The sequence below is a fragment of the Panthera uncia genome, chromosome D1, assembly GCF_023721935.1.
Source record: "Panthera uncia isolate 11264 chromosome D1, Puncia_PCG_1.0, whole genome shotgun sequence".
In the NCBI taxonomy this organism is placed as follows: domain Eukaryota; kingdom Metazoa; phylum Chordata; class Mammalia; order Carnivora; family Felidae; genus Panthera; species Panthera uncia.
Window position 1 is genome coordinate 839,390 of NC_064808.1, and position 27,804 is coordinate 867,193.

Below are 27,804 nucleotides of genomic sequence, written 5' to 3' on the forward strand. Positions count from 1 at the left end.
TGGGGGTGGAGGGCTGCACCAAGTGCATCAAGTACCTGCTCTTCGTCTTCAATTTCGTCTTCTGGGTAAGCCCCGACCGGGGTGGGGCGGGAGGGCGACGGGGGCCCCCCGAGCCCCGGAAGGCCGCGCGCCGCGCTAGGCCCCGCACAGGGGGCGCAGCCAGGACGCCAAGTTGCGGGGCCACCTGTGGGCGCCGTCCGCGGGTGGGGGTCCTGGGCGGGCACGCGAGGAGGTGAGGGTCGTCCTGGCGATGGCGACGCTGGGGGCTGCGAGCCGGGTCTCGGGGCTTCTGCGCGGCCGGGCCCAGGGCCCCCGCGGTCGGGCCGGGGCGTTCGGGGGCTTCGGGTCTGTGCCCGCTGGGTGATGGCGGTCGGTGCGGTGGGTGCGGGCTCCGAGCCGCCGGCCGCGGAGTCAGGGACCACCCGGCTTCGCTGGGACCGAGGGGGCTCGGGGGCGGGGTTCCGGGCGCCCCGCCCCCATGAGCTCATCGGGGCCACCGCCCCTGAATGGGCGGCCGGGGGTGGGGGGGGGGCGGGTGCGCACTCGGTCCGAGTGTCGGGAACCGTCCACTCCACTCCGCTCCTGGCCCAGGCCGGCTCCCACCCCGGTCAGCTGCCGCCGCCCCGGGGACCGCCGTGAGGGGTCCGGGCCGCGGCGGAGCTCACACAGGAAGCGCCTCAGTACACTGTGGCCCGCGTGCTGGGCGCCCGCACCGCGGTGGCCACGCTTTGTGGGGCTGACGCCCCTGCACCCCTCACCCAGACCGAGACTGCAGCCCGGCCTCGCCCGGGAGGCTGTGGAAGCTCGGACGGGAGTGGGGCTGCGGCGGCCGTTCGGAGTTGGCACAGGACAGGCGGCCCTGAGGACCCGAGCCTCTCTGGGCACGCGGCCTGGGTCTGGGTGGATGCCCAGGTCTGGGCTGAGGTCTGGGTTTGGACATCCCCCTTTGGAAAGAGGTGCTCCCAGGATGGTCATCTCTGGGTGCAGGAGGGTCTTGGGGGCTCCAGGCTGCTGACCTGCCAGTTGTGTTTTCCTGGCCTGGGTTAACCGCTGGTGTGTAACCGGTGGTGCTTTGGCACGTCTTTGCTTCCTGTCTGTGTCGGGGTTGGGGAGGGGCCCGAATGGGTGCAGGAACCCCTCTCAGGCCCTGCTCTGCCTCCCTGGGCAGTGATTGGGTGCCCTCCCGGGCCCCTCCTTCCTGCTGCGCCACCACAGGCCGCTCACCCTTTCTCAGGAGGGACCCTGACAACATCTGGTGGACAGTGTATTTCTCCAGTAGACACTGGGGGGTGAACTTTTAAAGTGGCCCCCTGAGCAAGTGTGTGGGACTGGGGACATCCGTTTTGCATCTGGACAGCCGAGGAGCCCAGAGTGAATCTCGGGGCAATGAGGTATTTGGGGTGGCGAGGACAGAGACTGGAGTGAGCTCTGGCTGGGGGTGGAGTGGGGGTGTCACAGCTCACCTGGCTGGGGAGGCACAGGTGGGGGGGTGCCACTGTGGCCATCAGCCTCTGCCCGGGGATTGGGGGGCAGTGGGGCTGTCAGGATGGGCCAGGCGTGGCCTGAGCAGCCACTGGGGCCTTCACTCAAGGGGTGTTGTCAGCGTCACGTTAGCGTTTGCCTGCTGTGGCCTGGGCATGTAGGGGGCCAGGGGCACATCCAGATGCCCCTCTGCTGGCCCTTAGGCGCATCCCCTGCGAGCAGAGCCTGGGTGTGGGGTCAGGGCCGTGACCAGGAGGTGGAGGGTAGGCGGACGTAGACAATGTGCCTTGGAGTAGAGTCTTGTCCTCAGGCTGAGTGTCTTTGCTGGGTGAGTCCCTCCCCGCCGCCCAGCCTGGCAGGTCTCCAGGGCAGCCCCCACTCACCCCCCAGCTCTACTTGGGTGAGCCTGGGATTTCCCCAGGCAGCTGGGGTGGAGGCCTCACACGTCCCCAGGGGCTGCTCTGTATTGAGGCTTGAAGAGATGTTTGAGGCCTCTCCCCTCAGCAGCCACCCCGCCTAGCACTGAGAACTATGGTCACCGTGGCCCCACCCACCCCTGCGGTGGGGGCATGCAGAGCTGAGCAAGGCGGGGCTGGGGGGCACCGCTCTGGCAGAGCCCCTCTCAGCTCGGGCGTCCTGCCTCTCCTGGCTGAGAGCCGGAGCCGTGGGGGTGGGTCTGGATGCTGGAGCCCCTCCCCACTGTTCCGGACCTGGGCCTTGGCTTCCTGCCCTCTAAGGTGGAGGTCCACATCCTATCTCCCGGGGCTGGCGGATTACTAACACTCCAGTGTTCGGAACTCAGGAAATGGTTGTAGAGCGTGGATGGCCGGCAGGAAGACTGCTCTCCTGGCCCATGTGGGCAGTGCCTTGGGGAAGGGGCTTGGGGGATCCCAGAGGACGTCGGGTGAGCCCAGCCTGACTCTCACTCACTGGGCAGCCTGGCCACGGTACAGGAGCGGGTGCAGACGGGGAGCTGGGAGGAGGCTTTGACAGTGGGTGTCGGACCAGGTGCTTTTAAAAGTTCCATTTCAGAGAGTGAGGAGGCTCCCACGACGGGGGGCGGGGGGGGGGGCTGGCTCCTCTGGGAGGGGGCGCCGTCACCCTGCACACTCACACAGGCACGTCTCCTCCTTGTGTCAGACTTCGGGGCCCCAGGCAGCGTGCACTCCGTAGGCCTGCCCACCGCCCGCTGGGGGCTCCCTGGCCGGGCGGGCATCGGGCGGTGAGGCAGGGACGGGGTGGGGGCCGGGCTGGGGCCGAGCCTTCGAGACGGTGCCGGTGGTGCAGACACCCTGCCCGGCAGCGTGGAGATCCTCCCGGTGGGGCGGGACCCGGAGCTTCCCGGCAGAGGCGGCAGGTCCTTGGGACTCCTGCCGCTGGGGCATTTCAGGAAGGGCAGAGGCTCCCCTCCCCGGGACCCGGGGCAGGTGACCGGCACGTGTAAGGCCGCTCGCCTTCGTCGTCTGTGAAGTGGGTACGATCGCAGCCCTCTCCTTAGAGGCTGGCCGGGGAGAGTGCCGCGTGCCCCGCCCGGGCCTGGCTGCTCTTCTGACCTAATGCCTTCCGTGGCCACCTTCCAGAGGCAGGGCAGCCAGGCCCGGCTGGGAACGGGGCTGATTAGAAGCCTCGCTAACTGGCATTTCATTCTCGCTTCCAGACAGCACATGACTGTCTGTCACTTAGCGGTTCTGTCGCCTTCCTTCCGGGAGAGGGGATGGGACCCTGGTGGGCTCCGGGTGGGGGTGGGGATTTCCTGTGCCCCGTTTCGGGGGGTGGGCCAGTGGACGGAGTGAGTGGCACAGCTTTGGGGGAAACAGCCGTTGGGCTGAGACAAGAAAAGGAAGTCTGTGGTCGGTCCTTGGAACGAACTGCCCCCCCGCCTCCCAAGGATGTCTAGGCGGCGAGAGGCCTGGGACCCTGGCTGGTTCTGCTCTGGGGCTGGTGCGGTGCCCTTCCTGTAGGGTTCCCACCCCACCCGCAGCTCAGGTCTGTCCCCAGGAGTTGAATTCACCCCCAATCCCTAGCTCACTCTGCTTCAAAGTCCAGACAGGGAGACAGGCCCCAAAAGCCCCCTCTCCCAAAGAATCTACCCCGTGCCTTCATATCAGTGCCTGAAACCCCGTGAGGGGAAGAACCTGGGGCAGAAAATCAATAAGGCAGAGTCCAGGCACCCGTGGGAGGGGCAGATGGCCACCTTTGCACTGGCCCAGCGTTTTGGGTTGGGGATGGAGAAGCACAGGGGCTCTCCCTCTGGCCCTGGCACCCCAGGACCCAGGCCAGGGCACACGGCAAGGGCCGGGTGGTTGTCAGCCCTGGGTCTGCCCTGTGGCCAGCATGTCTCGTCCTTGACCGAGAACCCGGCTCACCCAGAGCTGGCCCTCAGGACCCTTTTCCTGGCTGTTTTCCACCTGTCTGGCAGAATGTGGTTTGACCCAGCGTGCTTCCAGAAAGCCCTAGACTTCTCAGTGCCCCCCCTGCCCCCAAAGTACACATCATTTGTACTTTGGGGCCTGGCCTAAGCCCGTCCTGATGGCAAAGCAGGTGCTAATTCACACAAGACCACTTGGGGGCTTTCCAGGTGGACCCCCAGATGCTAGGGGAGTCCCCATGGGCCAGCCGAGCCATTTCCCTTCCTAAGCTAGCTGCCAGGGACGGGGTAGCCGCCACCACCCCTCCCTGCCCCCCCCCCCTGCCCCGGGCATGAGGCCTGGCCAGAGTGAGGGGCTTGGGAGGCAGGTTGGGCTGGGGGTCAGGTTGGGCCTGTAAGTTCCTCCAGTCAGTGGCAAGGGTGCTCTGGGCAGGAGACCAGAGGCCAGCAGCTCAGCCAGGGCCTGGGGGTTCATGCCTCTTTGTCCCCTTCTTCTGACTTTGGAGGGTTAATCTCCCTCGCCTGCCTCCGATGAGTGGGTGACACGGTCATTGTCAAGAAGGTAAAAGACAGGAAGCCAGGGCCGTCTGCCCTGCAGAGTTGGTGAGTGGGTGACCCACCCTGGCGTCCGCGTCACACAGGAATCGTCTGTCCCAGCTGTCCCACACCCAGCTTGGCCTGGGTCATAGACGCCCTCGGGAGATGTCTAGCAGCTCCCTGTCACTTGTCTTACCTGTGCCATCACAGGTGTATGTCGAGGCTGGTTTTGCACTGCCGCTGACAGCCAACTCCTGACCGAGGACGGGGACACTCAGGCTGAGACCCAGGGCCGAGAGGCACCCTGTTGCGGCTGGGGGAGCAGGAGTGGGGACTACCTGCCTCCCTGGGTCTCCAGTCCTGGGGGCCGGGAGGCCTGGCCCCCGGAGCTCAGGGCCCTTGGTCTTGGGTGGGGGCCTCCGAGAGGCAGTGGGTTTGGTAGTCACCGAGTGTGGTCCCACCCAGAGCTCACGGGGAGCTCACCCTCTCCCATGGCTGTGGCTCTGCTTGGCCGAAGGCCCACACTGCTCCCTCTGGATGGGCAGTCTTTCACTGTGTCCCCGAGATGATAAGAGCTCCGGCCCATGTGAGGTGGCCCTCCCCTGGGCCAGCTGGGCACAGGGCCGGACGTCTCCTTTGCCTGCAGCCGGGGCCCAGCTGTTGTCAGGCCCACCGAGGAGGCCCTTGCCCCGCTGTGCCTCACAGCCTGGCGTGGCTCCAGGGCTGGGGCTCCCCTGGGGCGGGGACAAGGACATCCTGACCTACTCTCTGGTCCCCTGCCCAAGCCCGCCCACCTCCCATCTCCCTCCCCGGGAGGAAGGCCAGCCCACCTCTGCAGCCCGTCTTCTCTGGCGGGTCACCGGGACGTCTGTGCCCACATGCCCTCCCTGCAGCGGGCGGGTTTGGGGCAGGGGAGCAGCCCACTTCCTGGTTTCACTACGCGGGGATTGGGTGGTGGGGTCGGGGTCTGGCCCTGCAGTGGCTCTCCAGTGTGGCCCTAGAGGTGGTAGGGTGGGCTGGGAAGTCCCAGCTGAACGGGCCCTTGAGGGCCTGTGTCATGACCCCCTTCTCACCTGCTTTTAGGCGCCGGGCCAGGCGGCTTCCTGAGGTTCAGGGGCCTCGAGAGACACTTCCGCCTCCTGGCCAAGATGAGGGTCTCTGCTCCTGGTTCCACTTCCTTCCTGCCTTGAGCTGCTCTCAGAGGCCGGGGTGGGCCCCCCCCCCCAGGAAGGCCTGAGGTGGGTCTAGGGAAGAGTCTGGGCCTGTCCCCTCATGGTGGGTGGACAGTGAGGGCCAGCCTGCAGGAACCCAGGACCTGCACCCAGCCTGTAAGATGGCAACAGGACTTCCCCCTTCCCTACTCACCCTGTGGAGCCCATCCTAAAAGTGTCTTTTTTTTTTTTTTTTTTTTTTTTTTTAAGTCTGTTCGTTTATTTTGAGGGCGGGGGAGGGACAGAGGGAAAGGGAGAGAGAAAATCTCAAGCAGGCTCCACATTCAGCACAGAGCCCCATGCGGGGAGTGATCTTATGCACCTAGAGATCATGACCTGAGCCAAAATCAGGAGGCAGATGCCCAGCCGACTGAGCCACCAGATGCCCCTGAAGCGTCTTTGCTGCACAGCATTTCCTCCGACTTAACCTGGTGGCCCTGACGGCGTTTCTGGCCTGTGCTTCCCTCCTGGGGGGTCTCCAGCTCCCCGCCAGCCGCCAAGCCGAGTGGGTGCTTCCCCATGCCTTTTCCCGCGAGCATGTCCCCTGGAGGCGGCGGGTCGGGGAGCAGAGCTGGCGCGGAGCCCGGCACCCTCCCTCTCGGTGGACCTGCCCCCCCGCCCCTGACACCCAGGCCCCGGGCAAGACCAGCACCGCCTGGAGGGTGTCAGTGACGCACCAGTTGTCCTTGTTGCCCATGGAGCGCGTGGGTGGGACGGGGGTGACCGCTCAGCTGCGGGCCCGGGGTGCGGCTGCCCCAGGCCTGTCCGGGCAGCACCCGCTCCCTCTTGCTCCCTTTTAGCCGCTTCTTGGAAACGGCCGGCAGGCTGGGCAGGATCCCTGCACACTTGGCTGTCCCCTCCTGTTTCAGCTGAGGCTGATATTTATTAATTCTCAGAAGGGAAGAAGAAAGAAACAGAAACAGAACCTTTCATAGGGTCCTAAAGTGGCTGTGCTGTTTCCACTGTGGGACCCGCCCCTGTGACCAAACTGGCAGTCTCCTTCCTGAGTGCTGTGCCCTGGCCCGCCCTGTGGGAGCCTTTGGGGGGCAGAAGCCTGTTGGGGGGCCGGGGTGGGGTGCAGGAGGCTGTTGGGGGGCAGGAAGCTGTCGGGGGGCAGGGGTAGGGGGCAGGAGCCTCTTGGGGGGTAGGAGGCTGTCGGGGGACAGGGGTAGGGGGCAGGAGCCTGCGGGGGGGGGAGGGGCAGGAGTCTGCTGGGGGAGGCAGGAGGCTATGGGGGCAGAAGCCGTCTCGGGGGGGCAGGAGGCTGTCGGGGGGCACGGACGGGGGGCCAGCGGTGCTTCCGGCAGGTGGGGGGGTCCTGTTGGGTGGGGATGATGAAGCGTGTCCGGCCCTACCGCTGATACACCTGCCGCGATGACGATGGCCGCCGGCGCGTGTCGTGAGCCAGTGTTTTCCAGGGGCGGCGTGGGAAGCGCTCTGTGACATGAGCTTACGTACCTTTATATCCTTGTCTTACGAGGGAGGGTGTGGAGGAGCAGAGTCACGGAGGTGAGCCTGAGGTGAGCGCAGGGCACCCCTGGCTGCCCGCTCTGGGCCCCACCCACTGCCGTCACTCCTGCGGTCCCTTAATGCTGGACGTCCGGGCCCCACAGTTCTGCGGTCCCTTCTTTGGCCCTAAGACCTTGGTTCTGTGGCAGGACTTCAGCACAACCTCTCCAGGCGCTTGCCACGGGCCACGGGCACCCTGGCGAGCCCAGAGTGTCGGCCTCCTCACCTTGAGGCCCGGTGGGACCCGGAAGAAACATTCACCCCCAAAGACCTTGCTTAGAAGTTCGTGGTCAGGGTTGACGGGGCAGCTGGGGGTTGAGAACAGCTGTGTCGGACGTGGAGCACCCGGCACGTGGGGGAAGCGCACACCTTGCTTGCTCAGTGCTGACCCAGGTGGACCCCTGGGGGCTTGTCACCGCGTGGAGATAAGGGACGTGGCCACCAGCCCCAGCGGCGTCCTGGGGCCTCGGGGCCCCTCCCCCATCCCGGGGCGGCCAGGGGCCTGTTTTCTGTCGCGGCACGTGATTTGCATGGCTTATACTTTATTTAGAAGCTGCTCTCCACTTGGTCTGGCTTCTGTCGCTCAGCACAGTCCTCGAGCCTGCGGGCTGTCGTGCAAGGGACACACTTCCTACTGTCGGTGGCTTCGCCGTGTGGCTGGGCCACTTGGTTTCCGTTCAGACTGTCGGTTCTCCAGTTGAAGGAGAGGTCTGGGGCTGGGAACAGCGGGGCCCACGTCATGGTGGGGGCGCTCTCGTTCACGTCCCTGGGGGGACACCTGCGTCTCGCCACATGGTGGGTGTGTGCTGGGCCCGGTGGAGGACTGCCTTTCTCTGCCAGCACATGGACTTCCCTTCCCTGCCGGGGGCGCTTTCCGATCCCACCCACCACTCCCCCTGTACAGATGAGGTGACCTAAGGTGAGCATCTGCCCCCCCTCCCCCGCCACGCTGCCTGGGCCTCGTCATCTGGGAGCTGGGAATGGTCCTCACCACTGCGTTCACCTGGCTCTGCCCGGTGCGTCTGTGCAGGGCCTGGAGTGATGGGGTCCTGGCAGGGAGGGGACACTTCAGCACCAGGCGGGACCAGCTTCCGTGGGCCTGTGGTCCCGCCTGTAGTGTCTGGGGGGCGGGCTCAGCATTTCTGTTAGGACCATGCGCCCCGAGACAGGCTTGTCTCCTCCGTCCCTGGGGGGCACTGTGCTCCACACCCCGCCCCCCTCCACTGATGGGGACAGGGAGGCCAAGCTGCAGCTTGTGGCCAGGCCTCTGCGACTACAGAGGGACTACAGAGGGAGGCCCAGGACAGGGGCTTCCCCTGCCCCTCCCCCTCTGCCCTGGAACATCTCACAAAGCCGGCTCTGGACCACAGTTTCGAAACAGAACAAGTGACTGTTTCAAGCCAGAGTTGCCACGGCAACCCTCAGCCTCGACACCGCCTCCCTTGGAGCTGCAGATGGCCGCCACCTCCGGAGAAGCCGAGGACTCTGGGGCCCCTGCCCTGCCCACCCCCCCTCAGCCGTCCCCTGGGTCCTCTGGCCCTCTCGCGGCTACGACAGGTGCCACAGAGAGGCACAGGATGCTGGGAGCCCGCGGCCCTGTCCTTTGAGGGCTACGCAGTGCCCGGAGTGCCACGGGAGGGGACCTTGGCCAGCAGGTGCACTGTAGGCCCTCGGCGCTCCCACGAGTGCCGGAGGATGAGAAGGGCTTACCGTGCCTCCGTCTGCCCCTCCCCCACCAGACCTGGGACTCCGGGAGAAGTGAGCTGAGAAAGCGAAACCCAGGCTAGCGGGGGCAGACCGGGTGCTCTGAGGGACGTGCCAGGCAGCCTCGCCCACCGCTGATGTGCCAGCGGTCCCACCGGCCTTACCGTTAGCTGAGCCGAGTGTAGGAGGATCTGGGAGCTGCTGGGGCTTTCCACGGGGCACCGCGCAGTGCTGGGGCTCCCAGCCATACCCTCCGCCGTCTCGGGGGTCTGCTCCCCGGCCAGGGCCCCGGGGCAGGTGCTGGGCTGGCCAGGGGGTTTCCTTGGGGTCTGCTTTCCAGTTTCTCTTCCCCATAGGACCTGTAGCTCTGGGTCTGTGTGTGAGGGTCAGCATCTGGTGCTGCTGTGGGAAGACCCCGGCTGCCAGCACACGGATGGTGGGAAGAGGGAGAGCCGGAGGCTGGCGGCTGCATAGCCAGGCCTCCTGACTGGAGCCGAAGTTTGTAGCTCTGGGAGTACGTGCCACCTTGGTGGGGCACCCAGGGCTGGGACGGCCCGGGGAAGAGGCTGGGGCACTGAGGGCAGCCCGGCCACTGGCCCGGGGTTGGTCGGATGCTCGTGTGGAGGCTGGGCCGGCACAGTCCGGGCTCCTCTTCGGGGGGCCCGCCCCCACCCTCCACGGATGGCCCTGCGCCGGCAGGACAGTGAGTCCGGTGAGGGCCTCCCTGGGCCGGGAGCCCCTGTCCTCATGCCAGGCTCTGAGCAGAACCCCCGTCCTGCCCCAGCTGCTCAGGCAGCCCCTCCTCTGGCCTGAGAGCACAGCGGGCTTCCTTCTTCCTGCAGTAGCTTCCCTTCCCAGGGCCGCAGCGGCAAGGATTTCTCCCACAAACAGCCCGGCCCCTCGGCCTTGCGGCTTCCTGGATGCCACCAGCCTCAGCTGCCTCCCTCCTCTGTCATTCCCTCCATGGGTCCCGCCAGGACCCTGGTGGCATCAGACCCACCGCTCTATGTCTCTTGGCAGCAAACACCTGGGGTCCTCTCCGTGGGGTTCCCAGATGAGCCGAGGGCTGTTGGAGCCACCCCCTCGGAGGAGGGCCCAGCGGTCCCTGGGGTGCCCCGGTCTGGTGTGGACTCTGGCCAGATTTAGCAAATAAAAATACGGGACATCCAGTTAGGTTTACGCTTCAGATAAAAAATGAACACCTTTTTGACATGAGCGTGCCCCATCCGATATCGGGGACCTGGTCTTCGGTATCCAGGCCCCCCTGGGGCCTCTCAGATCCCAGGTCAGCAAAGCAGACGCGTGGAGCCGGGAGGCTGCCCAGACCCCGGCAGTGTCTGTGAGCGCCACCTGGAGCGCGAGCCCTCGGACCGCTGACCCGGTGGCAGTGGGGGTCCAGCACCTGCCGCCCCCTGGATGTTCAGCGTGGCGCGGTTCCCACTCACCCCTGCGCCGCTCTGGGCGAGTAACCCTGTACCCGTTCTTTCTCCAGTTGGCCGGAGGCGTGATCCTGGGTGTGGCCCTGTGGCTCCGCCATGACCCACAGACCACCAACCTTCTCTACCTGGAGCTGGGAGACAGGCCTGCGCCCAACACCTTCTACGTAGGTGAGTGCACTCAGTCCAGGTCCGGGGCCTGGCTGGCTCCGGGCTGGGGGACCAGGAAGGACCCATCTAGGCCTCGGATCAGGACTGCTGCAGACAGACAGTCAGGACGGGCTTCCGGGAGGAGGAGGAGGCAAGGCCTGGGCCGACTTAGTGGGGCTTGCTCTGTGCTAGGCTGCTAGGCAGGTGGAGGCCAGCCAGGAAGGGCTTTTTGGGCAAGAGAGTGAGCTGGAGACAGAAAGTGGGTGGGGTCACCTCAGCCTGGGGACCTTCGGGGCCTGGGGTCAGAGGTGGTCAATGCCTGGGTGCTTGGGACAGGAGCCAGGCTCCCGGACAAAGCTGGAACTTCAAGGGGGGGGTGGGTTGTTGGGATCCCACCAGATCACCGCCGGGGACCAAATCGGGGCAGGAGGCAGCTGGGTGGGGGCCGGGGAGCTGTGTCTCCTGGAGGGTATTTCAGGGGAGGCTCCCTGGGAAGGGGTGGGGCCGGATGCCTGGGCAGCGGGACTGGCAGCTGGAGCCCAGAGGAGGGGGCGGGGGGAGGAAGACTGGGGCCCCGGGGTGGGGCAGGGGCCAGTGTGACTCAGGCCGCCCCCCCTCCAGCCACACCTTGCTGCCTTATTAGGCTTCGGCACCAGCTGTGCCCCTTCGGGGTGTCTGTCCCTGAGGGATTGGGCCCTGCCCCCGCCCACCCTGTCCTGCAGAGTTGCACTCCTTAGGTTGGTCCCCAGCCAGTGGGAGGCGGGGCCTGGCCCTCGTGTTTGTGGAGATGTTTCTGTCCTTTAAAGGAACAGCCTGGCCTGGCCCTGGCAGCTGGGCAGGAAGTGTGTGTGTGCCCTAGGGTTTGGGGCTCCGTGTAGGGGTCAGCGGCCACCCCTCTGGCCTGGTGTCCTGGGTGCCGCCTGGAAAGGGTCTGGGCCCCTCCCACGCGCTTGGGATACATGCTTGGTTGCTGAAGCAGGGATGGCCCAGGGCACCCCGGGCCACAAAGAGGATCCTCTCTGAGCTGCAAGGTTGAGAGGTGGGGTCCAGGAGCACCAATAGGGTGGCCCCTTTTTGCTCCCTGGAGATGGGAGCTTGTGACTCTGGCAGTGGTTTCCTGGGGCTGGCAGTCCCTGGGGCGTGGGGGAGGGGTCCTCCATCTCCACATTCCCAGGCTCCCCCGGGGCTGTGCAGCCCCTCCCAGGTTTGAGTCTCCGATGGACAGGGTGCCTCTGCCTACCTGCTCCGAGGGTGCACACGAGGACTGTGACCCAGGGTCTGCCACAGGTGGTCCAGGCGCCCTCAGAAACAAAGCTGTCGGCTTGGCCCACGAGTCCAAGGGCAAGGAAGTATCCTCCAGACCCACGAGAGCCTTTTCTCTCCTGCGCGGCTCCTCTCGGGCCTCTCCCTCCCCTCCCCCAGAGGTCTGAGCCGGCAACAGCTGGGCGTGGTCTGGGGTGCTGGGGGTGTGGTGGGTGTGGGCAAGTGGCTCCGGAAGGGATCCCCCTCCTGAAGGAAGCCTCAGGGCACTCCTGCTCTCCCAAAGCCTCCCCCTCACTCCAGGCCAGGGCTGGGCAGGGGAGGGTTCAGGGAGCCGGGGGGGCAGGGAGGGGAGGGTCTGCTGCAGCTCCAGGCCTCCTGCTCTGCAGGGCTGTGCCTGGGCTCCAGTGGGGAAGCGGTCCCACGGGAGAAGCTCGTAGACGGTCAAGTGGCCGTTTTCCCACCAGCCTGCTCCTCATAGGGGCGCCACATCGGGCTGTCACCGGGGCCTGACCCTGGCTTGCAGAGAGGCCTCCAGCTTGGTGCTCCTGGCTCTGGGGGTGCCTGTCCTCGGAGGTAGCTCCAGCCCAGGGACCTGGGTTCCTGCGGTGCCCCCCTTCTGCCCTCCCCCACTCCATGGGCTGCCAGTCCCTGCCCATCAAGCCCATCAAGGACCAGCCTTCTGGAGCCTCCCACTGGCCCTGGTGTGGGCTGGGCCTGCCAGGGAGGCGGGGAAGCAGATGTGTCCCTGACAAGGGCTCTTTGTCCGATGTCGGCAAAGGGGGAGGTCAGCTGGGTTCGCTCAGCACCTTGGGCAGAGCCGCAGGGCCTGGTGGGTCCCTGACCTCACCTGCCAGAACCCGGCCCACAGGCTCCAGAGGAGGTGGGGCCTGGATGGGACCAGGGGTCAGGCGCCTGCTGCCTGCCGTTTGCCGAACCTCACACAGTGACCCGGGAATGGGAACTTGTGGGTCTTACGTGGCCTTGAGGATGGGGGTATTAGGGCCTGAGGGGAGGGAGACCCAGTTTGAGGGTGCTTCCCCCCTTGAGCCGGGAGCCCCCTAGGGCGGCCGTAGCAGGAGGCTTCTCTTCAGCCAGGTCCACGGAGTGCTGCCCAGAGGCTTTGGCTTTTCTGAGCCCAGTGGTTGAACCCCAGCTTCCTTCTCCCCCCGCCCCCTGGCTGTCCAGACAGTGGAGCCCTGGGGGTCTTGGCTCTGCGGACCGGGGCCTGGGCTGCCCACAGTGTTGGCCCTGGTGGCCGGGGGACAGGCCCAGGCTTGCGAGGCGGCTATGGCTGGCACTCCCTGAGGGGCTCAGGGCCCTGTCTGGGTGGGTCACGGGCACCAAGAAGGGCAGCATGGCCAGGCCCGAGGCATTCCCAACTCTGTGGTGGCCCCTCCTGCCTCCCCAGGAGCATGTGCCCAGACTGGTGGGCACCCCGGGCAGAACTGTCCCTGCCACCACATGCCATCCTCAGTGGGGCGGGGCACCGCGGCCGCCAGGCCACCTTGTCCAGCAGGCTGAGAGGCTGAGCCGAGCCCACCCCTCGAGCCCAAGGAGCCACACAGAGCCACGGGATCTGACCTCTGCCCAGGAGCGGTGGGCATGCCCTGCTGCTGGCAGAAGGGCCCCTGCAGCTGCCTCCCTCTTCCGACCCCTCAGGGCCCTGTGCACCGAGAGGGGTGGTGCTCTGTGCCCCGCCTCCCTGAGTCCCAGAAGCTTAGGAGGAGCCAGAGTGGGTGCAGGTTGTACGAGGGCCTCCCATCCTGGGGCCCGTGGGTACAGATCTGATGGCCGAGCTCTCTGTGCACTGAGCACATGCCGGGCAGTGCCGGCCTGGGCCTCACCGGCCTTGCTCCCAGGTTGTGGACGAGGAGGCCCGTGCAGGAGAGGCGCCCTCGTGGCTGGCCGGGCTGCAGGGCCCTCTCTGCTCCTCCCTGGGGCACTGGGAGTCCTTTGTCTTCCGGCAGGGGGGCCCGAGTCCTGGGCAGGGGCCGTGCGCACATGGCTGGGGAGGTCCGGGGCGGCAGGCTCTCGGGAAGCGGTGGCCTACGGGACGTGGCGCACTGAGGGCATCTGTTGCTCCCCCACAAAGGCATCTACATCCTCATTGCCGTGGGCGCCGTGATGATGTTCGTCGGGTTTCTGGGCTGCTACGGGGCCATCCAGGAGTCCCAGTGCCTGCTGGGGACGGTAAGGTCCCGGGCGGGGCGAGGGGTGGGGCACGGCTCCGGCTCCGCTGGAGGCAGCACGCGTTCACCTCTGGCGGGACCCCCTTGCCCTCTTGGAGGTGGGCTCTCTCTGTGGCCTGGGGACCTCTCCCTGTGGTTGCCTTGCTTGGTCCTGAAACCCCTCCATGCTCGGTTGCCGTCCCGCCTGGTCCCTAACTCACGGTTCCACAGTTGCTTTTCTTATTTTTAAAGAAAAGTCACAGAAACGATAGGGAGCGAGGCCCGGACCCACGGCCGGCCTTGGTGGGGAAGCTAAGGCCAGCCAATCCGGGAGGCGCGGGTAGCGGGCGCCGTATCATCACCCCCTTCCCGTGGGGAGAGGGAGCAGCGGGGTGCGCAGGGGACACGGGGCCCGCGGCTATGCCAGCCCCTCCAGCTGCCCCGCCACGCAGAGCCCACCCCGCGGGGATGGCGATAGGGTCGGCACACGCGGCCGGGTGCCACCGAACACCCCACGCACACCTGTGCGTCACTTGGGTGCCTGTCGTCTGCGGACGGTGAGCCCCAAGCTGCCCCGTGCCTGCTCTAATCCCCCGTTTCTCTGCCCTCCTCGGGTCCTGCACTCCGTCCTCAGTTCTTCACCTGCCTCGTCATCCTCTTTGCCTGTGAGGTAGCTGCTGGCATCTGGGGTTTTGTCAACAAAGACCAGGTGAGCCTAGGGCCGGGAGGGTGGGGCCCGTGCAGCCTGGACAGGAGGGAGGAGGGCCCTGCCGCTCAGCCCGATGGGCCTGACCTCGGATGGCAGGTGCTGTTGGGGCGCCCCCTGATGAAAGGCCACAGAGGGCTTTCTGGAGGAGGTGGCATGGGGGCCAAGTAGAAGGCAGGTCCCCCTGTCTCCCAGCACCCAGGGCGGGGTGGGGGAGGCATCCAGATCTGTCCTGGAAGCAATATCTTCCCAGAAGAGCCAGGTGAATGCTTGCCGCCCCGCACCACTGCGGGGGTTGGTCCCTGCCGTGGGTGTGACCTCACCCCTCCCACACACCCCTCCCCTAGATCGCCAAGGACGTGAAGCAGTTCTACGACCAGGCTTTGCAGCAGGCCGTGGTAGACGACGACGCCAACAATGCCAAGGCCGTGGTGAAGACCTTCCATGAGACGGTGCGGGAGGGGGCGCCGGGGGACCGGGGAGGCTGGGGGTTCGGGGCGTTGGCCTCTTGGGTGTGGCCCCAGCACGTTCCTCAGGAACAGGAGGGGCATGGGGGACCTGGCAGCCCTGCCCCCGGAGGGTCCGGGAGCCCCCCTGGAGGGGATTCTCCGGGACCTGTGCATCCCCAGTGTGAACCAGATGAGCCAGTCGGGATGCGGTGCCGGGGTCTCCGAGCAGCGCAGCTGAGAGGGGGGAAGGGAAGGGGAGGGGCCCCTGGGCTCAGTGCTCCCCCTGGAGTGGACCATCCAAGCCCCCCACCCTGGGCCAGGCTGGGGCAGCGGCTGGGGCTTCGGCAGCCCGTGGGGTCGCCTGGGCCATCTCCCTGCGGACCCTCTCTCCACAAGGGCCCGGGGCTGAGCACGGGTGCCCTCGCTCTCTGCAGCTCAACTGCTGTGGCTCCAGCACACTCTCCGCGCTGACCACCTCCATTCTCAAGAACAACCTGTGTCCTTCAGGCAGCACCGTCATCAGCAACTTCTTCAAGGTACGCGCTGGCGGGCCGGGCCGCCGGGCTTGCTCCCCGACTCGGCCGCCGCGACCCCTGGGCAGGGCTCGGGCGGTGTGGGGGGGGAGGGCCGCCTGGCTGCTCCGCTGGCACTGGCAGGGATGCGGCCGACAGCCAAGCTGGGTGGTGCTGTGGCCAGTGGGGGTGCTCTGCTGGGGGGCTGGGCTGAGGCCGAGGTTTTGCTGATAGCCCCCGGGGGAGGCGAGTCTCTGCCCCCGGAGAGTGGGTGCGGACGGCGCCCTGACCTCCCAGATCAGCACCCTCCTCGTGGCGCCTAGCGACCTGAGTGGAAGACAGCACGCACAGCACGTTCCGTCTCCACGTCCATTTTAAAACGGGTGTGGTAGGGGCGCCCGGGTGGCTCAGTCGGTCGACCGTCCGACTTCAGCTCAGGCCATGATGTCACAGTTTGTGAGTTCGAGCCCCGCGTCGGGCTCTGTGCCGACAGCTCGGAGCCCGGAGCCCGCTTCGGATTCGGTGTCTCCCTCGCTCTCTGCCCCTCCCCTGCTCACGCTCTGTGTCTCTCTGTCTCTCAAAAAATAAACATTAAAAAATTTAAAAATGAATAAACAAAACGGATGCGAGATAACCTGGCAGAGACTGGGCCCCAGTCACACCTCTCCCGAGGGGTGGAACCGCTCCGTGCTCTTTCCGTAATGATCTCGTGCTGCCATACCATGGGGGCCTGAGGACCTACGCCCCTGACCGGCTGCGGGCTGTCACCCCACAGGAGGACTGCCACCAGAAGATCGATGATCTCTTCTCGGGAAAGCTGTATCTCATTGGCATCGCAGCCATCGTGGTTGCTGTGATCATGGTGAGCGCACGGGCCGGGCATCTGACCGGGGTCCCCACTGGGTCTCCGGGTGCTGACTGTCCCGCCCGCCTCTCCCCGCAGATCTTCGAGATGATCCTGAGCATGGTGCTGTGCTGTGGCATCCGGAACAGCTCCGTGTACTGAGCGGCTCCAGCCGCTCCTGCTGCGGGGGGGCTGGTGAGAACCCTGCGGTGGCCCTAGAGTGACCGGACATCCCTGAGGGCCCCCCTGGAGGGGCCGCCACCGCCTGTGTATAGAACTTGTCCAGTAGTACTCTGCTACACTTCTTAGCCTTTTTACTTCTGAGGTTTTGTTTTTGTCCTGAAGTTCCCCGTTCCCTTTTGGGGCTGAAGTCACCTATAGACGGCATGTGAGTTGGGCCTTGGGGACTGCAAGGCAAGGGCCCCTCTGCTTCTGCAGCTGCTTAGGGAGGGGCTCTGCCCGCTCAGCCAGGCTTCTCCTGGGGGCCACGTGGCCCACCCACCTGCCCCGTGGGCTGCACGGCTCATGCCTTTTTTTAACCCTCTTTCCTTTCCTGCCACTTGTCTAGAGCCGGGTCTACAAGCAGCCTTATGCCTTCAGTGCACCTCTCCTTTCTAACTTGTCACCTTCAACTGTAATTACATCTTGAAAGTCACTCAATAAAGAAGGAAAAACCGGGCATGCTAACAAACTGGCCCCTTCCTGTGCCTGCAACATCCGAGACCCTGGGGGTGGCTGGAGGGGCCGAGGACCCTGGCGCTCGTGAGGCTCAGCTCTGCGGACCTTGCTGGGCCCAGGGTGTGCTGCCAACCTGCTGGTGGGCGGTGATGGGACCCCCGGAGAGCACTCCCCACAGCAGGTGCCCCCTTGGTGGGCCCTGTGCCACCTTCAACAGCTTTCCCCCCAACCTCCCTCCCCCACCTACTCCTGGTGTACCACCACCCAGAGCAAGCAGCTGAACAGGGCGGCCAGATAACGGGGTATAGGATGTGTTTGGGGTAGGGGGCTGCCACACTGCCCCTCCTCCTGGGAGATAGCTCTGTGGAGGACACGCATCTAAGGGTCTGTTCCTGGCCTGCCTAGCTGCTCCCTCGTAAGCATTCCCTGGAGAGGCAGGGGAGCTCCGGGCCTAAGCTGCATCTTGCAGGGGCTAGAGGGGAAGATCTCAGACACTGAATGAGGGCACCCACCCGACCCAGCGAGGTGGACTGAGGCCCAGCTGCCTGTGGGGTCAGGCTGCTTCCCCCCACTCAACACCCCGCACGCCGGGTGAGGTCACCATGAGCTGAGCGCGGGCACCAGCCTGGTGTGTGCTAAACTGACCCCTTGGGGGCCACAAGGGTCTGGCTGGGATTCACGGTGAGGGCTCGGAGCTGCCTCCTTCGGGGGCCACCGGGTCCCAGTGGGTCTGGCCCCTCCTGTCACACCACTCTGCCTTGTGTGCCAGGGAGGGTCGCTGGGAGAACAGGGTGGCCCAAGGAGCCCCCTGCGCAGCACGGCCCCTGGGGCGTCCTGGCCCGGGTGCTGGTGCGGTGCGTGCCGGGGGCCAGGACCGCCGCTCCTGAGGGGCTGCGGAGGGCGGCCCTGGGGACAAGAGGTCCCTGGGCTTCCCGCGACCCCACGACTGCAGCCCCGGGAGGGGCGGGGCCCGCGGAGAGCTCGCAGCGTGGGCCGGGCGCATGCGGCCAGCCAGGCCATCGCGGTGGGCAGGCGAGGCCAGGCCGCCACTCCCCCGCCCGCCTGGAGCTTGAGACCAGCGCCGGCCCGGCCCCAGCACCGCTCCCGGGACCCACGAGGGGCGCGGCCGCGGGCTTCCGGCCGGACCGGAAGTGCCCGGTAACAGCGCCGTGCGCGATAACGTGATTCCGGCTTGAGGCGCCCTCTGTGCTCGCAGCTTCCGACAGGTGGCGCTGGGGCCCTGGGAACGCGCAGCTGGCCGTTAGCCCTCGAGCATTCTGGGAGTCACCGTGCTGCCTCTCCCTCCTCCCTCGTTTCCTTAATCAATTCCGGCTCTGCGCGAAGGAGCGCCGCCGTTTCCGGGGAGGGGTGGCAAAGGAGAAAAGCGAGGGCGCATGCGTAGGGACTCCACGGCCCGACAGGCCTCTGGAGTAGCGGTCCAACAGGCCTCGCGAGTAGCGGCCCAGGGCCTTGTGGGGGATGTAGTTCCCTGGCTGCGGACGCCGCGGCGCTGGGCCAGCGGAAGACTCGGTTTCCCAGAGAGCCGAGCGCGGCGCCAAATGGAGGCCACCGGGTGGCGGTGAGCCGGTAGGTTTGAGGCGAGGGAGGGTGGCGCTGACGGTCGGGTCTCTGGGAGACCGTCGTCCGCAGCCTACTGGCTCGACCCCGGAGGCCCCAATGTGCTCCGTGTCTCCCGTGCCACACGGCCTGGGCCCTGGGACCCGAGCCACGTGAGGCCCGGACGCTGGCCCGCCCAGGCCCCCGACACGGAGAGCCTGCTGGGCCCATAGAGCGGAGAAAGCCAAGGGTTTGCTTCCAAGGGGAGAGAGCGCGGCGAGGAAACCCTGGTCCCGCTCCCTGGGAGCTGGCCTGCCCAGACCCTGGCCCCTCGGAGGCCCCCGAGCCCGCAGCCCCACGCCCCCCAGCCCGGACTCGGCTCTGCCTCCGCTGAGCTCACCAAGTCCGCAGAGAACTCCCGGGTCTCTGTCCCCGTCTCTCCCTGGAGTGCCCCGCCGGTCAGGCTACTTCTCTGGGTCGCGGTGGAGTCCCCGGCCGTGCGGTCGTCGGGAGAGCGAATTTGGGAAGCGGGAGTCTGGTGGGAACTCGAGCTTCCCCTGCAGCAGTGTGTGCAACTGGCAGGTGATCTCTCCCTGGCCGGCCCTGCCAGCTGTGAAACACGTCGGTGGCGTGTGTCCCGTGCTCCCTTTCTCTCCTGGAGTTGTTCTTTCAGTTTGGGAGTCATGCGCCAGAGCGATGGAGATCTCGTCTGTGTCTGATCTGGCGTGGGGCGCTCGCGGCCACTCCGGGTCCACCTACCTGCCTGGTCTCTCGTGGGTGCATGACAGTGGGTCACCCTGGGCTACGGAGGCTTGGTGGGGAGGAGTCGGTGGATGGGTGGGTGAGGCTGGGCTGTCCTCTGAGCCTGGCCGTGCAAGCTGCTAGGTGCCCTGCTTGGCCGCGGAAGGAGTGCCGAGTGTGGGCAGCACTGCTCTGCTGGGGAGGGGGAGGTGTGTGGGGGCGGTTACCGGGGAAACGCGCTGGAGGTTGCTGCTGGGCTTGCCTCTGCCCAGCAAGGCTGCCCCTGGTGGTGATCCACACCCCAGCTCCCTGAGAGCTTGACCCCAAGGTGCCAAGGACCTGGCGCAGACCCCTGTGGAGCTCCCAGGGCATCTCGCAGCAATCGGGAGCAGACCCCCTTGCCCTGGACCGGGCGGGTGGCCCAGTCTTTGAGGACTGTGCCCCGTGCTGTGCCCTGCGGTTAGTAAGTGAGCCTGCTCGGTGAGAGCGGTCTCGTGAAGCGGAGGCTGTGTTTCCCCAGGTTCAGGCCCGGGTCTGCCTACCCACCCCCCCTCCCCGGCCTTAGCTCCCAAGGACCTGCTCTCCGCCTGGCCTCTGTCAGGGCTTCGCAAACCTGGCACTGCCCCTTGGGGTTGTGGCACCACCTCTGCACCTTTGCCGTCTGATCTGATGGTTGGCCCTCCTCCCCCCACAGCCCACTACAGTGGAGCAGCTGAAAGGAGCCGGACTGAGGCCACCACGCCTGTGCCAGCAAGGGGCCTGTGCCAGCACTCCGGTGTCTGCACGGCGACCCTCAGACAGGGGAGGTGAGAGGAGGGCTTTCAGGGGGCGGGGGTCCTCGGTCCCTTCCTCTGGACGACAGCATTCGTAACGCTGATCCTGCCGCCTGCCTAGGGACAGTGGGTCTACGGGGCGGACCTGTCCTACACGCATGCGATCGTCGGAAACGAACTTGGGCTGTTTTGGTCTAGGTGTGGTGTGCCCTGGGACACATGGCTGAGGCAGGGGCAGGACAGCGCCTGGAGGCTGAGCAGGGCACAGAGTATGCCACCCTGCCTTCTGACACCGTGTCCCTCAGCGACTCGGACTCTGACTTCAGCTTGCCTGGCAGTGCTGAGATGGCGGGGGTGCTGCCCTGGGAGGCCCAGGGGGACTCAGACCCCGACGAGCCCGCTTTGCCTCCCAGGGGCCGCCCCTCGGCCTCGGCCTCGGCGCAGCCGTTCCACCTGAGGGACACGAGCTCCACCTTCTCCCGGCGCAGCCACAACATCTTCGACTGTCTGGAGGGGGCAGCCAGGCGGCTTCTGCCCGCTGACAGTGGGGACTGCGCACGGCCACCGGCGCCCTCAAGCCAGCCCGCGGCGGAGGGCCCAGGCGGGGCCGGCCAGAGCCCTGCCCTCCCGAAGCGGCCCCCCGTCCCTGACTATGTGGCCCACCCCGAGCGCTGGACCAAGTACAGCCTGGAAAACGTGGCCGAGGCCAGCGAGCAGAGCAATCGGGCCGCGGCGCTGGCCTTCCTGGGCTCCAAGAGCCTGGCCGTCCCCGGTGACTACACGCCCTCTTTCAACCAGGACCCCTCCAGCTGCGGGGAGGGGAGAGTCGTCTTCACCAAACCGGCCCGGGCGGGCGAAGCCAGACCTGAGAGGAAGAGGGCCTTGAGGAAGGCAGGAGAGCCAGCCGGGGCTGCCCCTGGGAACCTGGGAGCGGCAGGGGGCGAGGGTCCGGTGGAGCTGGCCCACCTGGCGGGGCCTGGGAGCCCCGAGGCTGAGGAGTGGAGCAGCGCCCCCGGGGGCCTTCAGGAGGTGGGCTTGCTCCAGGGGGCTGCCCCCGCTGGGTCAGCAGCGGGGCCTCCAGTGGTGGAGACCGTCGGCTTCCATGGCAGCAGGAAGCGGAGCAGAGACCATTTCCGGAACAAGAACAGACCCGAGGCCCCGGGTGCTGAGGTCTGAGAGAAGAGCCTGCCCGGCTGATGTTCCCTGACCAGGCTGGCGGAGCGGGGCGGCCGGGGTCGCTGCCCCCCTTGGGAAGGGAGCCTGCAGGCTGCTGGTAGGAGGGACCAGCATCCTGGGGCGGGGGGCGGGGGGCGGGGGGGAGGCTCAGGGGAGTGGTCTCTGAAGCAGACAGCTTGCCCGCGGATGGCAAAAGCCCTGGCCACCTTGTGGGGCAACAGTAAAGGTTGTGGGTATTCCTCAGACTCTGTATCTCTGTATAGACCCTCACCTTAGGGTCTCCTCTGCCGTCCGCCATGTACAGGCTCCCTGCCCCCTCACGTGAGCACCCCCCCAACTCGGTGTCAAGGGGACACAGGATTTATAAATTGACGCTCGGTTCCGCAGCAGCACATCTGCCCCCTGAAGGTGTCAGGGAAGGCAGACAGGAGCAAGCACGTGCCCCCTGTGCCTGGTGTGGGGCTTAGTGGAGATCAGCCAGCCCGCCAGGCCCCCAGAGGGGAAGGAAGGAAGCGGGGACCGACCTGAGCCGCTCACCGAAGCTGGGGGGAGCACAGGAGCCTGGAGCCCGACCCCACAGGACAGGACCCCCAGGTAAACCCGTGTCCACTGTCCCCCGGCCTTCACTGGCTTGGTGTGGCTGTGTTCTCTTAAGATAGAACAGCTTCGGGGGCAGTGTCCTGGGGCCGTCGCCCAGGCCGGACACAGTGCAGCGCTCACCATGCCACGCGAGCAGTTGGGGGCGTGCGGGGTGTGAGCCCACGAGCGTAGTAAACACCCGGCCCCAGTCCTAAAGGGCAGAAGCAGCCACTAATGTTTCGGACAAATCAGTCTTTTGGCGGGTAACACAGGGTGGGTGGGAGACTTGCCCAGCAGACGGGAGGTGCTTCAGGCACGGCACTCAGCACGTGCTGTCAGCCCAGGCCGGGCGGTTCGGGATGGGGACCCACGGGGCTCTCCACCGGCCTGGGAGAGGGCCCACCATGCTCCCAGGTGGAGGGAGGTCCCGGGAAGGTGCCAGGCAGGGCAAGGAGTGGTTCCTTTTGACAAGGCCACTCGAGCCACAGCCCACTGAGGGCTCCACCGGAGCGAGGGGCAGTTCAGTGTATCTTCAGGGGCCCAGGACGGCCAGCTAAGGGCCACGTTCCCGCCTGCCCATCCTGGTCTGGGCCAGAGGGCCAGGCCTGGGGCTCTGGGAGAGGTGGGCCTGGTGCGCCGACAGTCCAAATGCTCAGGTGTCCGAGAGCAGCCGGCCAGCCTCTGGGTGCCCCCCGCTGCCCACACCCTCTCTGCGCTCGGCAGAGGCTTGCTGGTGTCCGTCTTCGGTGTTCTGAGAGTCTGGTGAGGAAGGAAGACCCCTCAGCTGCTGGGTGTCCGGTGGGGCGGGCCCGGGGAAGGGAGAGGTAGCTCATTACTGTGAACAGGGGACAGACCTGGTGGCTCTGGGTCGAGGGCTGGGGAAGCAGGGCGGGGGCGTGCGTGCTGCCAGGCCGGGCCTCCGGGAGTCGACCTGGCCAAGCCCTCACGCCTGGCTGAGTCGATGGGCCTCGGCAGAGGGTACCTGCCCCACCCTAAGGACTGTGGCCAGCCGAGGGCCATCGGAGACCTGGGCCAGTCCCCTCCCAGGACAGGGAGAAGCAGAGATCCAGAGAAGGCAGCGACGGGGCACAGCGACAGCCCTCCACCCGTCCGCATATCAGCCTGTGCCCCTCCCCGCCCTCTGCCTTCCCCACACCCCACTTACTCCGGTAGGAGCCGCCCTGGGCCATGGAGGACAGGAGCGCTGTGCAGTAGTTGACCTGGAGGAGAGAGGCGTCCGGGGCAGCCCCAGGCCCTGCTGCCCCGTGACCCTCCCCTCTGCTGGCTGTGCCTGGGGGAAGGGGTGTGGGTGTGGAGTGTGGACAGTGAGGGGTCTTGAGTGCAGGACCCTCTCCAGGGAGGGCACACCGTCTCTGAAGTCGCTTGTGGGGACAGGGACCAGGTAGTGGGCCTCCCCGGGGCCTCAGCCTGCCCTGGGTGCGGGGCTGCGGGTGAGGGCCCCCTGCCAGGAGAAGGGCACGAGGTCTCCCTGCCTACCTGTGACTCCAAGTGCTTGATGCGCTTTTCTTGCTCTCTCAGCCCCCCGAGGTGCTTGGCTATGATGTCCACCCTGTGGCAGGAGCTGGTAGGTACAGGGCGCTCCGAATTCCCAGATGCTCCCCATCCTCCCTGAGGCCCTTCGGGTGGGTTTGGGGTCCCTGAACCCTCTCTGGGTGGGGTGCCCTTTTCTCTCATTCCCAGATCTGGGTACAGAGAGCCCTTCTGAGCTCTCCCTGGGAGCTCCATGGGGGCAAGCGTTAGGGACAAAGGCAGGCAGGGGCCACGGGCGCCTGGACAGCTGGGATGGACCATTTTGGGGGGAGACCCAGAGGGCGGGGGTGGGGGTTCCACTCGGGAGACTCCAGAGCTGGGAGGACACCCCCTGTATTGGCCCCCCGTCCCCCAAAAGCAGGGCAGGCCAGGCCCCTGCCCCTGCCAGCCTCGGTCTGCCCAGCTCAGGCAGGTGCAGGGCTGCGGGTGAGGGCCCCCTACCCTCAGGTGACGGGCAGGAGAGGGCCCGACACCCCCGCGCCCCACTCGGGGTCCGGCCCTCCCTTGGGAGGTGCTGCAGGGGACACCCGCGCACCTGTGGGCGGTTTTCCTCAGAACCTCCTCCTTGCTGTCCTTCCTCTGTCTCTCCAGCCTGCTCAGGTAGTTCTCCTTCTGAACCGTCTCCCAGGTGACCATCTTCTGGTCCAGGGGCTCCGCCAAGTCTCTCTCTGGGAAGGTCGGGGCAGCACAGGCTTGGCCAGAGCCAGGTGGGCCTCGGGGCCAGGGGAGCCCAGGGCAAGGGCAGCGGGCCTCAGTCACCACGGCCAGCCCCGGCTGTGAGGTGGAGAGAGGGGGACGGCCCCCCTGCAGAGAACTCCAGGCTCAGCCCTGTGCCAGGGGCTCTGGGGGTTGGGGGGGGTTAGGGAGGGGGCGCGGCCTCTCCTCGCCTGCCCACTGGGCACATCGCCCCCCCCCCCCCCCGCCCTTCCCCCCCCTCCCCGCAGTCCGGGCAGCCGGGCCAGGTCCAGCCCTGTGGCCTCACCCAGGCGTGCCCGCCTCTGCTCAGTCCCCTTCTGGAAGAGCCTCTTGAGCGCCAGGCTCAGGTGGCTGAGGAGGATGAAGGGCGGGGCCAGGGCGGGGCGCTCGTGGTACTCCGCGATGAGGTGGTAGCGCTGGAACTTCCAGAACGTGTCCGCGTTGCCCTGCACCACCTGGAACGTGTAGCTGTGGGGCCGGCGTGTGGGTGACGGGGGCCACACGGGCACCCCCTCTCCTCCCAAGCTGCCGCCAGAGCTGGGGGGCACCCTCTTCTGTGATCGTCTCAGATCACTGACTTCCGTCTGTGGGTGTGTCTGGAATGCAGTCCACTCGGGTCCCCTTCCGCTGTCCTGGACGAGCCCGGGCCTCTGGTTCCGGAGGGGACAACCCTCCCCCTGACCTTCCCTTCCTCAGGGCCCTGCCCTCCCTCTGCCTGCAGCCGGGGCCCGGCGGAAGGGGAGCCGGTGTTTGGGGTGACCCCTCACGCTCAGGCCTTGCCCCACACAGGCCCCAGCCCCTCCCCGGGGGTGGAGAGACCCCCGCAGCCCCCCCCCGCCCCGGGCCGGAGGGATGAGCAGGTCTGGGCCGGGCCAGCCGGGCCTGGGGGCGCTCACGAGGGGAGGGTGGGGGAGGGGCACCTGAACATGGCGATGAGCAGGTTCATGAGCAGCACGTTGGTGACCAGCAGGAAGGTGACCAGCAGGAGGATGACCAGCCAGTTGGCATAGAGGTTAGGGCAGGAGGCTGAGCCCTCTTGCAGCAGGGGGTGTAGGGAGCAGTTCACGCGGGCTTCTGAAACAGGAGTGGTGTGGTGGGGGCGGGGCGGCCACAGGGGCACCCTTGGATCTGGGGGGGCCTCCCCCTAGGGCTGGGGCCCCCGGGGACGCAGCCCCTGGCCGGGTGACCAGCTGTCCCGGTTGACGGGGGGGGGGGGGGGACTGTCTGGTTTAGCACTGAAAGTTCCCGTCTCAGGACACCCCAGTCCTGTCAAACCAGATGGATGGTCAGCCTGGGGGCACTGGTCCACTCTCCACCTCCACCTGACTGGGGTCATGGCCAGGGCCACACGTTCTGAGGGCAGAGCCATTTGGCAGGTGGGCACAGAGGACCCCAGTTTCTGCTGGTCGTTGTGTGGATTCCCCACCTCCCCACGCCAAAGGCTGTGCTCAAAGCTGGTTTGGAGAAAGCTGCCCTAGACACGGGTGACCGTGTCTCCCCCTGCAGGACTTCTCAGGGCCTTTATAACACTAAGGCCTGTCACATGGCACCCAGCTGGGGGGCGAGTCTGCATCACCTCCGAAGCTCATCTGGCCAGGCCGCCCTTGGCACTGATTGCCACAGGCACCGTGGACACGGCATCTCTGGGCCATGCCAGCTCAAAGAATGTTCTCCGGGCAGTGGGAGTGAATGCTGGGTCTGGGAGCAGGCTGAGCCTTGCGCCCTGGGCAGGCACGCCCTGGGGGGCCCGAGGATCACACCTCTGGCCCCTCACCAGCCAGTCCCCTCCTCACGCTCATGGGACGGGAGGCAAGGAAGGAAGGAGCAGATATCAGTGGGTGAGCACGCAGGCCGTGTACGTGCGCGTGCCCGTGTGGACGCTGCACACGCCCGCACGTTCGGCTGTGTTTCTGTGGCTGCCCCCCTGGTCTTTGCGCTGTGACCGAGTCCGGGTGACACTGGGGGCCTCTGTCCCTCTGTCTACACCTGTGTACCTGTGTCCCCACTGTGCACATGTGTCGGGCCGGCAGGGGCTGTTTTCGTGTGTCCGTGGCTCCCTCTCTGGGGGGAGGCCCTCTCCTAACGTCCCCCGAGTCAGTCTGTGCCAGGAGCCCACGGTGAGCTGCGAGCGTGCAGAAGGGGGTGGGGAAGCAGCATCTTCCCAGACCCTGCCCTGCCCTGGCCTGTAGGTCTGCTCGGGGCCGATTCCGGACCCTCCTCTCTCCCCTGCGCCCAGGCCCGGGACCAGTGAGACCCCTGTGACTCTCGGAGGCACCATGAGGCCAGGCTGGAAATTAAAGTGTCCATGGGTCTGGAGGCCAGACCAGGAGCTCCGCCCCAGGGCTCCGTCCTGGCACACGGGGACCGGACGGCGAGGGGGGGCGCTCTGGGCTCCGGGACCCCAGGGTGCACACGTTACTGAATCACCACAGTCCTGCCCCGCGTGGTGGTGTGGCCCAGAGGCCTGAGCAGACGGGAAGCCCAGGCCGCGGGAGGGGAAGGGGCCCGCGCAGGACCCTCAGTGGGCTGGCCCCAACCTGGCCCCGGTCATGGACTTTGTGCTACAGCCTGCACTCGGGCCTTCCCGAGGCAGCCCCCGGGGCTAGGACCGTCCACCCCCCACCCCCGGAAGTCTGCACAACCTCTGCCCTCCCCTGGTGGCCCCGGGAGTGACCCCACCCCTGCCCTCCTCCAGAGGGTCCCTGCAGTGCAGGGCTGGGCAGGGGCCAATGGGGAGGGCAGCCAGGGCCTGGAACACTCAGATGAGCAAAGGAATCCCAGCTGGGCAGTGGAGGGGGGGAGGGAGGGGGGAGGTGGCGCTAAGAAAACAGTCCAAGGAAAGGGGCTTTCAGAACACCCCAGTTAGCCGGTTCCCCCGGTGGCAACGCCCCTCCCCATCTTGGCGGCTCGGGTCCGCTCCCCTCACACTCTCACCCCACTGACAGACACTCAGTGCGTGTGGCGGGCACCCGACCTCGTCTCGCTGGCTCCGGCGGCTGGGGCCCGGCCTTAGACACCATGTGCCCGGGGGCGCCCTGGAGCCCCGGTGGCCCCGGTCCGGCACCAGCCTGAGTGAACGGCCCTGACGCTGGCTCACCGTCCCGGAGGGGCTGGTTCCCTCTCCTCCTCCTCCTCCTCACCGAGTCCCAGCCGGGTCGGGGGCTTGCCCCCCAAGCCAGGGCTCCCCTACACCTACCAGCCCCCACGGCGGAGCGGCTCTGCGTCCCGCACCGTCCCCACAGTCCTGGGACAGTCTCGGAACCTGTGCCGGCTGGCCCTCGGCCCTGCACAGAGGCCGCCTGCAGACGGACGGGAATGGCCTCGGCCCTGCCCCCGCGGCACCTGCCCTGGCACAAACCATCCCAAAGCAGGCCGGCCTCCGGGCCCCCCAGCAGAGGCTGCCTTGCAGCCTCCTGGTGCCTCAGTTTCCAGCCTGGGGCCCACAGGGAAAGGTCTCTGTGACCAACAAAAGTCCTCCCGGAGCCGCCCCTGGGCTGGGCCCGACCCTGGGCAGGTGTGTGGGGCCTGGGGACTGTCCTCAGGGGCCTCCCCATCTCAGCCGGCTCCTCTCCAGGGCCCCACGTCCAGGGTCTTCTGAAAGGAGGCTCCGTAAACTGGACCCCATGTGACAGCACCGTAGGAAGCAGGGGATCTTGTGTCCAGCTGGCTCAGGGACACGCCCCCCCCCCCCCCCCCCCCCCCCCCCCCCCCCCG

At 66.9% G+C, this 27,804-nt stretch overlaps 3 protein-coding genes across 4 annotated transcripts in view; 2 read left to right on the plus strand and 1 right to left on the minus strand.

The window, feature by feature from the left end:
- Window positions 1-17,018, plus strand: part of CD81 (CD81 molecule) — a 334,787-nt gene extending 317,769 nt beyond the window's left edge. For both annotated transcript variants that reach the window (XM_049615582.1, XM_049615579.1), the window contains exons 2-9: window positions 1-65; window positions 10,304-10,418; window positions 13,753-13,850; window positions 14,463-14,537; window positions 14,882-14,986; window positions 15,418-15,519; window positions 16,271-16,357; window positions 16,439-17,018. In XM_049615582.1, coding sequence (XP_049471539.1) covers window positions 1-65; window positions 10,304-10,418; window positions 13,753-13,850; window positions 14,463-14,537; window positions 14,882-14,986; window positions 15,418-15,519; window positions 16,271-16,357; window positions 16,439-16,501 — 710 coding nt within the window. In that variant the 3' untranslated portion in view covers window positions 16,502-17,018. The remainder of the gene's footprint in view (window positions 66-10,303; window positions 10,419-13,752; window positions 13,851-14,462; window positions 14,538-14,881; window positions 14,987-15,417; window positions 15,520-16,270; window positions 16,358-16,438) is intronic.
- A 1,320-nt stretch (window positions 17,019-18,338) lies between these two features.
- TSSC4 (tumor suppressing subtransferable candidate 4) lies at window positions 18,339-21,518 on the plus strand. The gene is made up of 3 exons (XM_049615564.1): window positions 18,339-18,604; window positions 20,010-20,121; window positions 20,287-21,518. The coding sequence occupies exon 3, from the start codon at window positions 20,308-20,310 to the stop codon at window positions 21,262-21,264; it is 957 nt and encodes a 318-aa protein (XP_049471521.1). The 5' UTR covers window positions 18,339-18,604; window positions 20,010-20,121; window positions 20,287-20,307; the 3' UTR covers window positions 21,265-21,518.
- Window positions 21,519-22,487: 969 nt separating this feature from the next.
- Window positions 22,488-27,804, minus strand: part of TRPM5 (transient receptor potential cation channel subfamily M member 5) — a 19,574-nt gene continuing 14,257 nt past the window's right edge. Inside the window, exons 19-24 of the mRNA XM_049614676.1 lie at window positions 25,011-25,164; window positions 24,377-24,558; window positions 23,930-24,062; window positions 23,341-23,413; window positions 23,009-23,063; window positions 22,488-22,602 (exon numbers count right to left, since the gene is read on the minus strand). Coding sequence (XP_049470633.1) covers window positions 22,496-22,602; window positions 23,009-23,063; window positions 23,341-23,413; window positions 23,930-24,062; window positions 24,377-24,558; window positions 25,011-25,164 — 704 coding nt within the window. The 3' untranslated portion in view covers window positions 22,488-22,495. The remainder of the gene's footprint in view (window positions 22,603-23,008; window positions 23,064-23,340; window positions 23,414-23,929; window positions 24,063-24,376; window positions 24,559-25,010; window positions 25,165-27,804) is intronic.